At 41.5% G+C, this 13,271-nt stretch overlaps 1 protein-coding gene across 1 annotated transcript; it reads right to left on the bottom strand.

Moving 5' to 3' along the window:
- Window positions 1-928: 928 nt before the first annotated feature.
- Window positions 929-12,964, bottom strand: wg (Wnt family member 1 wingless). Its single transcript, XM_018004448.2, has 5 exons — window positions 12,069-12,964; window positions 9,872-10,134; window positions 4,671-4,972; window positions 2,855-3,303; window positions 929-2,338 (listed from the first exon to the last, which is right to left on the bottom strand). The coding sequence occupies exons 1-5, from the start codon at window positions 12,167-12,169 to the stop codon at window positions 2,032-2,034; spliced, it is 1,422 nt and encodes a 473-aa protein (XP_017859937.1). The 5' UTR covers window positions 12,170-12,964; the 3' UTR covers window positions 929-2,031.
- Between the last annotated feature and the right edge of the window lie 307 nt (window positions 12,965-13,271).

Raw genomic sequence — 13,271 nt, 5'->3', positions numbered from 1 at the left:
GATTCCGATACCGATTCCAGCCGCCTCGTCTAGATCTGTCGCTGTCAGTTGCATAGTTGCCCCGGCAATTGCATGTCCGAGATCTGCTGCGCCAGTGCCTGTGACTGTGCCTGCTCCTCCTGCTGATTGTCGCTGAAAGTTGAAAGCCGTTCGGCGCTGGACGCTGACAGCGCGGAATTGTCGTTCGCATTGTCAGGGGCCCAGCAGAGATCGAAGCTGAAGCTGAAGCTGAAGCAGAAGCAGAAGAGACGCCGACGATATACAAAAGATGCAACTGTCGTTGCTCGTTCGTTACTTGTTGTTGTTACTGTAGTTGCTGTTGCTGTTGCTGTTGTTGTTGCTGCTGTTGCTGCTGCCCAGGCTGACAGGCAGCAACACAAAAAATGCGCTTGGGAAACTGCCACCGAGCTGCTTAAATCAAATATTGAAATACTTCGCACAGACCATGACCCAAACGGCCTCCCTCCCCGCCTCCTGCTGCCCCGCCCCCTGGCGAACCCTCTCGCCGACTGGCTGGCTAATTGCCGCACACTTGAACCAAATAATTGCTCAACGAAATAAATTCCACATTGTTTTTGTTGAGTGTAGTTTTTTTCTCATATAAATTTTCGTAGATTTTGATTTTTTGTTTTTTTTTTTTTGTTTTGTTGTTTTATTGATTTGTGCATTGCATTCGCAATTTTTTTGTTTTTTTGTTTTTTTTTTTCTCATTATGTTTTTAATACTTTACAATATTGAATGTTGTCTATGCTCTAATATAAATTAATTAAATATACTTGAATTAGTTGTCTAATTAATCATTAAGCTATCAATTAATTAATTATTAGTAATACCTAGAACGCACAACCGAAAAGGCAACATAATTTATGGATAAATTAAATTTTGTATGGGGGCAGATTTAAAAAAAAAAAACACATATATTTAAATGTTCTCTTTTGTTAAATAATATGGTTAGTATTAAAAGATTTCGTTACTTTTGTGCAAAATTTCATAAATTCCATAGCAGAAATAACCGAGTACAAAATGAATTGTTTATGTGGCGCCATCTAGCGTGCATTTGCTGTACTTACTTAGAGATAACGAACTTAGCCAAATTAAAGTAAATTAACTTAATTATGTACACAAAATGTATGAAAGACGCAGACATGGAGAGCTGCTGCAAATAGTGCGTAATTCATATGAACTGGCTCATATATGGGAACTAGTTGCCTTCTGCTGCTAAACGTTCACGCGGCGTATGCTTAACATGCACTTTGCAGCTGGGCAAAGCGGGAATGCAAGCAGCGCTGCCAGCGTCGACGTCAGCGTCGCTGTTAACTAGACAATAACAATGCTATTACTGTTGCTGTTAGAAAGAGGGCGAGAGAGAGACAGAGAGAGAGAGAGAGAGAGAGAGAGAGTAAAAAAAGATAGAGTTTCAGCTGCGCGCAATTGAATTTCAGTCTTGTTTTCAATAATTTCGTAAAATATTTTTCGTTGATTAAATGAATTGGGTTGAAGGAGATGCTTGAACGCGCTTCTGTTTTTCTTTTTCTTTTCTATTTGTTTTCTCTTTTTAAATTATGAAATCTATAGCTAAATTAAGAATACAATTTAGAACATACTTTATACTTTAATGGGCCTTGCAGAACAGCAACGAAATTTACAAAAAAAAAAAAAAGATTTGCTGCTAGGATCGCGTGTTGCTTATAAAACTAAAAACTGGGCAAAACGAAGTTGTATACTCTACTTTTGTCGTGTCTATGAACTGTCTATATAAATATATATATGTGTGTGTTTATATATACGATTGTGTATATATACGTACGTAATACTGCTAAGAAGTCAGAGGGGGCTGTTATGTGCGCATAAATTAGGGGCGGTTCATGGACTTTAACTAGGCTTTAGTCTAGGCTCTTAATGTCTAATAACAAAGGCTAAGCGTAGACAAATACATAACACATACACAAAGTGGGCATTAGGGGGCGGATGGGCTAGCGGGCAAGAGGGCGGGCCGCGGCTGGGCGGGGCCGGAGAGGGAGGCCTACAGGCTTACAGACACGTGTGTATGATCTTCTTGGTTCGACACAGCTTGCACTTGACCTCGCAGCACCAGTGGAAGGTGCAGGCGCAGCGCTCCACGACGACGACCTCCTGCGTGCGATAGCCACGCCCACAGCACATCAGGTCACAGCCGTCGACGCCCAGCGAGGTGTCGTTGCACTGCCGTCCGTGTGTGCCCAGAATGCCCTGTCTCAGATTCTTCTCGCAGAAACTGGGCGATGACTCCAGATAGACAATGTCCTTGGGACCTGGCGGCTTGTGCTCCGGATTGTGCGGATTCAGCTGGAAGTGGTATCTGCAAATGGAATGAGAAGAAGAAGCGAGGGTTGAGTAATGTAGAATATAGAATATAACATATAGAATATAGAATATAGAATGTAGAATATAGAATATAGGATATAGAATATAGAATATAGATATAGAATATAGAATATAGAAGATAGATAAGAATATAGAAAATAGAATAAGAATATAGACTATAGAATATAGAATCTAGATATAGAATATAGATCTCGCCTATAGCCTATCCCTCTAGAATATCCTCTAGAATATAGAATATCGCCTCTAGCCTCTGCCTCCGATATAGCCTCTCGAATCTCGAATATCCCTCTAGCCTATCGAATATCGCCTCTAGAATATACGAATCTAGATATCGCCTATAGATATAGCCTCTCGCCTATCGCCTATAGCCTATAGAATCTAGCCTATAGAATCTCGCCTCTCGCCTCTAGCCTCTCGCCTATAGAATATAGAATCTCGAATATAGAATCTAGAATATCCCTATAGAATTAGAATATCGATCACTTCTTACCTGTTGTGCTTGCGACCCAGGCGACCCCGTCCGTGTCCGCGTGACCTGGCGCCCGCCACGGGCAGGCTGTTGGGCGAGGGCATGTTGGGATGGTGCTGTTTGCTATTGGGATGACTGTTGTCCAGCAGCAGTTCGGGCATGTGGTCGTTGAGCATGCGCTCCTCGTCGTCGTAGCCGCTGACCGAGGGCGGCAGCCCGTTGCCCCCGACGCCGACGCCGGCCACCACGACGCTGTTGGGTCCGGCCGCATTGGGGTTGACGACGGGGACGGCGTTGCTGCTCTGGCGCAGACTGTTGCTGACCTGGACGCGGGTGGCGCCGTCGAAGCGGGCCTTCAGATTGTCGCCTATGACACGGAAGTTGGCCAGACGCATCCAGCAGGTTTTCACTGTACACGAGCCGGACATGCCGTGGCATTTGCACTCCTGCCGCATCTCCGCCTGAACGTGCTGCAATGAGAGTAAGCATGGGGTAGACGGGGGCTTCATTAGTATGACTTTATTAGGCTGTTGAGATGTTGGGATGTTGAGATGCTGCTGCCGCTCCTCCAATATCTTTTTCACTTAATTATTTTGCCGTTTTTTGCTCGATTCGATTGGCGGCCCGCCTGCCACGTTGTTGCAGTTATTAAAAATCAATAAATGTTGTTGCAACTTGCTGTGCGCATGTTGCATGTTATTGCTGCTGCTGTTGCCCCTGCCTCAGCTGCTGCTGCTGTTGCTGCTGTTGTTGTAATTGGCCTGACCAAAAGTAAGAAATCAGCGCAGTTGGGGGGCCCTCGCAGCCAGCAAGGCGCACAGCAAACCACATGATGATCATCATCGATGGAGCCCATAACAAGTAATAAAATAATAACACAGATGGTGGCCCCAAAGCTCTGGCGCTCCATCGCTCCACAGCTCCAGCTTTGTTAGCGCTGAGCACCACTCGGCGGTGTGCCACTTTCTATGGCACCACCAAGAGCTAGGCAAGAGCTAGGCAACGGCAGGCAGGCCACACTGTACTGTACAGTGGTCGCTCGCAAATGCGCTAATTGCGAAAATTACTTTTGAAAATTTAATGCTGATCAGAGCTGATAGATCTCTTTGAAAGTTATCAATATGTTGATCGATAAATTAATTTCGATTTATTATGAAACTCGTTGAAAATTTGTTTACGAAATTTGTCTATGATTGATCAACTTCTGTTGATTTATGATCTAAATCAATTAAATATATTTTTAATTTAATTTGAAGTTCATTTTGGCTTATTAATAAATCGATAGCAAATTATGGAGATTTAATTTGAAGCGATAGCAAAAGAGCTTTTCATTTCTTTAATTGATTTGAAGTCGCAGTCAGCTTAGATCCGTAATCGATAGCGAATTGAAAAGCCTTTCTATTTGGGTAGCGATCTGAGAGGCGAAATCTCATTTGCTTGATAAATGATCTGCTGATGAGATGAGCTGCATCCACTGTGCAATTGCATCCAGCTGCTGCGGACTACATTTGCGCTGTTTGTTGTTGCTGCTGCTGTTGTTGTTGTAGTCCTCCGGGCTGTCAACGATTTTAATATACGAGCTACATGCGCGCAAACGAGTGCACGAGAGACAGGGAGTAGTTGCTGTAGCCGCAGTCTGGCTAGCTGGCTCCACAAGTTGGCCAAGTCGCCAATTGGGGCGGAAATCGGCAAAGCACTCGTTGCATTTTATTAGGCAAGTCGTAAATTGTGGGCCAGTCGAGGCGACAGCCATTAGAATTGTAATGGAGGATCGACTAAATGGCTCGTTAGATCGAACTGGACTGGACTCAAGTGGATGCGATTGGTGGTTACTTACCGCACGGCCCGCCTCATTGTTGTGCAGATTCATCTTCTCGCGCAGATTGCGTCCACGCTCGCCGGTGTCCACGAATTCGCGCGAGAACTTGAAGCCGAACCCGATGTTGTCCGAGCAGCCGCCCCACTCCCAGTCCCGGACGCCGGCAACGCTGCCCGCCTGATGATTGGCCTGCGGAGAGCGCGTCTGGTGGCTGTAGTCGCAGGTGCAGGACTCGATGGTGCCCTCGCTGCAGGCTCGCGCTATCGAATGGGTCACAGCGGCGCTGGTGATGGCATAGATGAAGCCCGTCTCACGGCAGCCTGCAAATCAGGGAGAGAGAGAGAGAGGGGGGATATTTGAGCAACTTTTTTCGGTTTCTGCATAACATTTTATATAGTCGACTGTACGTTTGTCTTGTGCCTTCTGGGTGTTCCACTTGGACACGACCCCCCAAGACAAGACAAGATCTCAATCTTGCTCAAGTGCGATTGCGACGTGGGCAACAGTTAAATTCCTGCCCATGAATAATGGCACTTGTCTTCCAAAGTCTGGTCAATTATGACACTTCAAGCTATCTGCCGCCCCAGCTGCAAGCTGACGCACCAAACTGACACAGATTAAACGTTCAACTATAAATTCCAACTTAACACTTTGCCCCATCTACAGCAGACCAAAACGGCAGTCCTCCAGTCAAGGGCCCTTGTAGAAAACTTTACATTATTTTCATATGCCTATGTATATACATAAATATATCGTTTCTGCTTCTGCTTCTGCTTCTGCTTCAGCTTCTACTCTTCATCATCATCATTATTTTTTGTTTTTGTATTTTTAGTAACTGCCTCTGTTTTGGCCTGCTCTATGGCAGCGAGTGAGAGACCATCACAGATAAAGAACAATGAAAATTGAATTTACATGTTGCAGATAATTTTTCAAGTGCCTCTGCCACAACTCAAGAGTCACAGATACATAAATTTCTCTCTATGTGTGTGTGTGTGCGTATGACACATGAACGTATTCAGGTAGCCCTGTACACACTCATACATATATAATATATATTGTGACTACAACTGTTTGGCATTTCAAACTAAATTACTTAACAGCTACTGAATTGCTGGATTGGGAATTGGAATTGCTTTAAGGGGAGATGGTGGAGTTTGGGAAATTCAATTTAACATTAAGATTTAATCTGACCGAACTTAATTTATTGCTGAAGTTTATACATATATTAATATTAAATATATTTATTAATCATTTATATAAGAAAAGTATGTTAGCTACAATAATTTAGGAATTTTTTTTATCAAGATTTTCCCCTTAAGACGGTAAAACGCTTGAACATTTATATTAATAATATTATATATTAAAATTTAATATTATATATTAAAATTTCATAAAAATAATTTTACCTTTAAATATATATAAAATTTACATATTTTATTTATTTAGATATTTTTTATTTTTATTTTTTTATTTTTACTTAATTTATTTATTTTTATGAAATGCTAACAAGTTACATAAGATATCCATTAATTAAAAATATTCAATTAGCCGAAAGATCTTGTCAAGCAATAAAGTTGATATTAAAATATATTTATAAAATAATTTTAATAAATTATATTTTACTTGAATATTGATTATTGCACATTAAATTCAATGAATATATTGAATAATTGCCACGCTCCTTATCTAGCCATAAATTTCCCATTTAATCTAAAGTCAAATAAGAGCTAGTTTTATCTTTCCCATAAACTACTCCGTGTATATTTCAGCGCTCTGCAGCTCAGCTCGGCCGACTGCTGATTGATGCGGCTGTGATTGACTGTCGAGCAAGGTGTTGATTGAGAACGTCAGCTGGTGAGCAATGCGCTGACTCTATCAACTTCCGCCTTCAAAAATTGCCGCTGTGAATGCTACGATTTCCCGGAATTGTGCCACAACAATTTTTTTATTTTATTTTGTTGTTCAATTCCCGGTTAATGTTTGTTTGTTTCTAGCCTGTGTGTGTGTGTGTGTGTGTGTTGCATGGTTTCATTTTCATTTTGGTTTTTTTTTTCTTTAAGTATTTTTTTTTTTTTTTTGGTTTTGTTTTCTTAAAATAATTTCACGTAAAAGGTAAATATGTGCGATGTTTGATCTCTGATAAGCTGAAGGCGGCAGTTGGCGGCCGGCGCATGCGCAAACGTCGTCATCAACAACAAGAACAGCACCAACGGCAACGAGAGCAACAACAAATTGACTCTGACTTTTTGGTGATTAGCTTAGCAAGAATTCGCGTTACATTGCGTGGCAAGTGAAGCATTATGTATGTGTGTGTGTGTTTGTGTGTGTGAGTGTGTGTGTGATATTCTCTTTTGTGGATATTTCTCTTTTGACGCTGTGTAAATAGCTTGGCGAATGTTTCGCCGAACAAAAGACAATAAAACAGCGAACATTGAGCAATTAAGCGGCAAAAGAAATGAGTGGCTCATGAGTGGACTCATTCAGATTGCTTGAGAATGGGTGTGTCGCAGGTACTCTTTAATTTGCCAAGGCAAACATTCAAATGTGAGTGAGTGTGCGTGTGTATGTGAGTGGGGCAACAATAGCGAACAACGCCCACAAAATGTATTACGCATGTAATTTGAGTAGCTTTAGGCCCCCTTTCCCTCTCCACCTCTCTTTGACTGCTGCAGGACTTTTTTGAACTCTGCTTTTCCTCTTTCAATTCCTTCTCTGTTTTTTTTTTTTTTTTTTTTTTTTTTTTTGGCTAATTGCTAAACGGATTTCCGCTGCTGCTGGGCGTGGCAAGCAGACTGATGAAATTGAGAGCATAAAAGTGGCGAACTCAGGTAGCTCAGCAGCGCAGTTTAAGCAGCTTAGCAAGGATAGCCAAAGAGTGAGAGAGTATGAGAGAGAGCGAGTGTGTGTATCTTTGGCTCTGGTCCTAACTATTCCAGGAATAGTTTAGACATTGATATAAAAGCCACAGGCAGCCACCGGCAGCCGCTTGGGGTGGCTGCCATTCGTCATCCTTCATGATTAGAATGCGCAAAAACCAAATCCAGAAGAAGCAAAGGAAAAGGTAAGCGTAAGACTCTGAGCTCGAGAGCACATAATACCCTAGGCAACTAATCGAGTCAGCCGTGTTAAAGCGTGTGGCGTGCCAAATTGACAAGGTGTCACCAATTAGAAAACAAGTTAGTTGAGCTCCGTTCAGTTCAGTTGAGTTGAGTTGTCTCATTTGTGCCCCGCTGGCTGGCTGACTGGATGACTGGATGACATGGCAGGGTAAGGGCCTGCTGCTGTCTCCAGGGTATTAACGCACAGTTTGACAGCCACTGTGCGGTGCAACCCCAAAGTGTTAATGGCCTAGGTGTTAATTAGGGCCAAGGGCACATAAAAAAACAATATACATAGATATATATTGGGAAGGGATATGGTAGTGCGATGAAAGTGCTGCGATAAAAAGCTGTCACCAGACCAATATAATCCAGCCATCGACAATCGAGAAATCCATAAAATGTCAAGAGAGTGCAACTCATAAAAAAAGGATGTGCTGGCCCCGTCCGTTGATAAGGTCAAGAGCCCGCGCTCTAATAAAACTCAGCTGCCGATGAGTGAAACGCTGACGCCGCTAACGCAACGCACGCGACCCTCTGCGCACGCCCTCGCTTAGCATTGCGAGGGCGTGGCGTTTATGGTGCATTGGCAGCACAGGTAGCCCAGGACAGTAGCTATAATAAAACGGCACGACACTTTTTGCAATTCATAAGAAACGGCGGGATCGCTGCGAGCTGCCTGTTTACATTTATATGAAAATGATTGTTGACAACGGGCCCAGACGAACGACAACGGGGAGCAACAGCCAAAAAGTGTTGGGCCGAGATGGCTGGGATGGCTCAGATGGTCGCCTGGGACAGCTCCTGGCCAACTGTCACAGCGGGCGAACAAACAAGCACATTTGATTGATTTGAATGCACAGCTCAGGCTCAGCTCTGGCTCTGGCTCTGACTCTGGCTCTGGCTCCGCAGGCTAATTCTGAGACAGCAGCATTTGGTGCTGCCAACCTGCGGCAATTAGCATAAACATGCTGAAACGCCAAGTGGAGCAAGTGCAGCGGCGCGCAGACAAGCGCAGACAAGGCAATGCCATTGTTTCGACACGGCGACAGCGACAGCGAAAGTGGCCCAACAACATGTGGCAAAGTCTCCAAGCAGCAAGTGCCAGATCGTATTACTGCAACAAAAAACATGCAACCCACACACGCACACACACACACACACACTCGTATACACAAAGTGACATTCAACAACATAAATAAGAACAACAAAACTGAAACCAAATCAATTTGTGTATTTGCTAGTAGCAGCGCAAAGAGGCGTTGACAACAAATACTCCAGAAACAAATCGCAGATCGCACAGATCACGGATCACGGATCACTCACATCACAGTTCCCAGATCATATTTCACAAGGCTCACCCAAGGACTACTCAAACTGATTGAGTTTTACAGTTAGCGTTGAGTAGAACTGAACTAAATGCATAAGTTGAGGTGAAGCTGATGTTAAGCTAATAGAACTAAGGAAATATCGAATGTTTGACAAGAAAGAGTATATATGGCTTGCATATGTAATTAGTTTTATGTTTTATAGCGCGTGATATCCTTTGCTTGAACTTTTTATATATGAAATTATTTTCTCAATTGCTTCAAACATTTTCAGTTTGAGCCTATGCAATTATTTTAATTTTGATTTTATTTTTTTTTCATTCTTTGTTTTTTTTTTTTTTTTTTTTTTTCATTATATATTTTATTATTTTACTTCTGATTTTATATCATTTTTATTTTTCAAATACTTTTACATTTTTATGCTTGTAGTATCTGTAAAATATGTTTGATATTTTAAAATTAAATGCGAGCTCAATTAAAAATGTATAAAAGGTATTTTTCATTTCTATTTATATATATTTTATTTTAATATATTTAAGGTTTTTTTTTTAATATATTTAATGTTTTCTAATTTATGTTTAGGCATCAACTATATTCTCTTTTATTCTCTACGTATAATTTTCATTAGTTTTCTATTCAATATTTAGATATTTTGCTAAATTTTATTATATTATGGATTAAACTTCAATTCTGCAATTTTCAACTAATTTTCTATTCATTGATATACCCAAACTTCTTTTCCTTTTCAATTCAGTTATATTCCCAAATTTTTAGCTCGGCATTCTCTACTCACCTCGATCGACGATCTTGCCAAAGAGATTCTTGCCGCGCAGAAAGTTGCGCGTGGAGCAGTTCCAGCGACGATTGCGGAACTGATGCTGGCACTCGCTGATGGCCAGATTGGCGCCCTTGACCAGGGCGCCCAGCACGCCAGGATTGTCGCGGACGAGCCGGCGCTGCTTGCGGCGCAGTGTTGAGTGAATGGCGGGATCCATGTACATGATGCTGGTGCTGATGGGTGAAATGTTGTTCGGTTCGCCGACCTTGGCAATGCCCCTAAAACAGGTGAAGGAAAGTGAACATCAATATTAATACCGAACTCACACGTAGAAAAATTGAGAGGGAGAGGATAGGGCGAGAGGGCAGTTTGGGGGGCGTGTCACGCACTATTTAATGCTTCACTTGCTTTTTGCGCCTAATTACAAGCGGAAATCTCGAGCACCTGGACACGCAAGGCAGCCGAAAAAAGGCCACAAAGACGACGGCTCAATATTTTTTTTTTTTTCATTATGTTACTATTTGTATGCGTATTTGTTTTTCTACTATACATATGTGTGTGTTTGTGTGTGTATGTTTTTTTTGGCATTATGTTTATTTCCACTTGACTTGAGTTAAGTTGTTGTTATTATTCTTGGTTTTTCACTTGCGGCTTTTCCTTTTTTTAAGCACGTCAATTGCCGGCGTTACTCATGCATGCACCACACACACACATATACATGCACACAAAAACCCCATACACTGACAAATATTTGATGACACTTGTCGGCACTCGCTTCCATTTGCTGTCATCTTTATTTTGTATTTGGTATTTTTATTTATTTTTAATTTTTTTTAATTTTTTTTTTTTTTTTGCTATTCAAATGGCCTTGCCTGCATTGGGCAACTGGCAGGCAGTTATAGTATATACTTTAGCTGCTGCTCTCATTACAAATGATGTGCTCAACAATAACAACAATAAATAAATATAAACAAATGTTTATTGACGGCGGCGCGTATGCAAATTAATTGCCAATTCAATTGCCCGTTGATTACGGTGGGAAAGTTCATATATTGTTGTTTTTTTTTTTTTTTTTTTTTTTTTTTTATTTATATGTATTTTGTTGGCAATTGCATAACAACAAAACGAAAGTGTAACAACAAAATAACATAAAAAAATAAATAAAAAAAAATAAAATGAAAAAAAAAAACAGAACTCGCTTTAAACAAAAGCGACGGCAAAGCGCAATCGCTGCGATTCCCAGGCGGATTAAAATCAATGGGCAAACGATTTATGCGTTCGCCGCAAAAAAAAAAAAAAAAAAAAAAAAAAGGAAAAAATACAGGCATTTCTTATACATTCATTTCTTTTTATTTTATTTTTTCGATTTTCTGTTCTGTTTAGCAAAATTGTTGCCGTTATAAAAAATGATTACCGCATGAAATGTTTTGAACTCGAATTGAACTCAAATCGAAGTTTTGTGCGCAAATCGAAAGACTTAGGCAGCGAACTTGATTTTGTGGCTGCAGCTGCAGTTGCCCATTAATAAAATGTATTCTTAGCACACATTGTTCATGTCTTGGCTGGCATTAAGTGTGTCACCAATACACTAACACACTCACACACATACACAATTCATGCCGCATCTGTTTTCCCCCAGAGGTAAAAGTTGAATGCGCGCTTAGAATTTTTAATTGCTTTCATCAGACAAAAAAGCTGCTGCTGCTGCTGCATTTTGTGGCTTCCGCATTGTGCGTGCTGCTGCAGCAGCAGCAACAACAATAACAACAGCAGCAGCCGAAGCTGCCTCGAGATTTGGTCATTTAAAGAGCAAGACCTTTTGGCATCTTTTGACTTAAGCTTGGGAAACTTTTGTTCGTTCAACTTTTGCGTTAATTTTCGTGGCTTTCTTAACGGTTGCTGCAACGGCTGCAACAGTTGCTGGCGCGTGCCTCAAAACTTTTGTTTGGCTTTGACATTTTTGGCTTTTGGCTCACGCAACAGTCGCTCTGTCCCGCTGCCTGTTTGCGCTTGTTCTTCTCGCCCGCTCGCTAATTACCCGAACTGTTGTTTGTCTCCTCCCGCCCCCTCCCGCAGACGAAATTTGTTTGTTGATCTATGCAAATGTTGCGTGGGCGTCAGTTTCAATGTCAGCGATGTGCACATCCCCCCTCTCTCTCTCTCCCTCTCGCTTTCTGTGTGTGTGTTTCCCTTGGATTTTCTAGCTACTTACCACCACATGGAGCCTCGGCCTCTGCCCGACTTCTGTTTGCTTTCGGCGTCGGCGCTGTAGAGCGCCAGCAGGCAGACGATAAATATGTAACTTAAATCCATGGCAATGTTTTTTATTTTCACAAATATTTAGATTTATATATGTATATATAGATATATATATATACACAATATTGATTGTGGATTGACTGTGACTGACCAGCCAGTAGTCAGTTTTGTATTTGCTTTCGATTTTTCTTGTTGTTGTACTCTTAGATTCGCTTGTCTAAATATTTTCTTTTTTATGGCAATTTCACGTTCAATTAGCGCACTATAACTGAGGCATAATCATCATCAGCATGCGCACAGATATTGATTTTGATATTTTGTGCATCGTATATTGATGATGTTGACTGATATATTATATAGCTTGATCACACGACTCGGCACTTGATTTGTTTTTATTTATTTTCTACTTTGATGCGTTTTGTTTCACTTGTAAAAAACTTGAAACAGTTTTTCGTTTTGGAATATTTTTCCTTTTTATGAATGAAGACGATCTCTTAAACACTTTCCATTTGCTCTACATAGTAGGTGAATGGACGTCGCGTAAGTATTTTGTACGAATTGTCGGTGCCGGAGCGGAGGAGTGAAAGATTGTTACCCGGTTCAGTGCCAACGCTTAACTGAAACACACGGCGCGTTCTTTTACCTGGACCGATCGAGTCTCGACTCAGCTCGACTCGACAAATAGATTTTTGAAACCTGTTCAGCTGGCGTTGCCGTTGCCGTTGCCGTTGCGTGCGCGTGTGTTGACGACAGCGAATACGAGAGGCGAATGAGCGACTGACGGACGAGAGTCACAGCCAGCAAACAGATCGAAGACAACCAACCAGAGACTCGAAATTATTGAGGATCGAGCCACCACATAACAGTCGCAGTCGTCGACGTCGTCGCTGTCGTCGCTGTCGTCGATGTCGTCGTCGTGGCACGAATTGCCGAGCACTCGCTTCGTGTGCTCATGTAAAATGCTCTGTAACCCAACAGGAAATGTACGCAATAGCTATTCCAATGGAATAGAATAGGAGGTGGTTTGACTGTTAGCTTAACTTAATCATAAAATGTTTATTGCACCCTTTAGCAAAAATATTATTTTATACCATCAATATGTTTGTAATTAATAATTATGAATAAATTCCAAATTCAATTATTCAATTTATGAGTA

This window comes from Drosophila arizonae, chromosome 3, assembly GCF_054131065.1.
Source record: "Drosophila arizonae isolate 15081-1271.41 chromosome 3, UAZ_ARI_1.0, whole genome shotgun sequence".
Taxonomy (NCBI): domain Eukaryota; kingdom Metazoa; phylum Arthropoda; class Insecta; order Diptera; family Drosophilidae; genus Drosophila; species Drosophila arizonae.
This window is presented reverse-complemented; position numbering and strand designations above follow the sequence as displayed.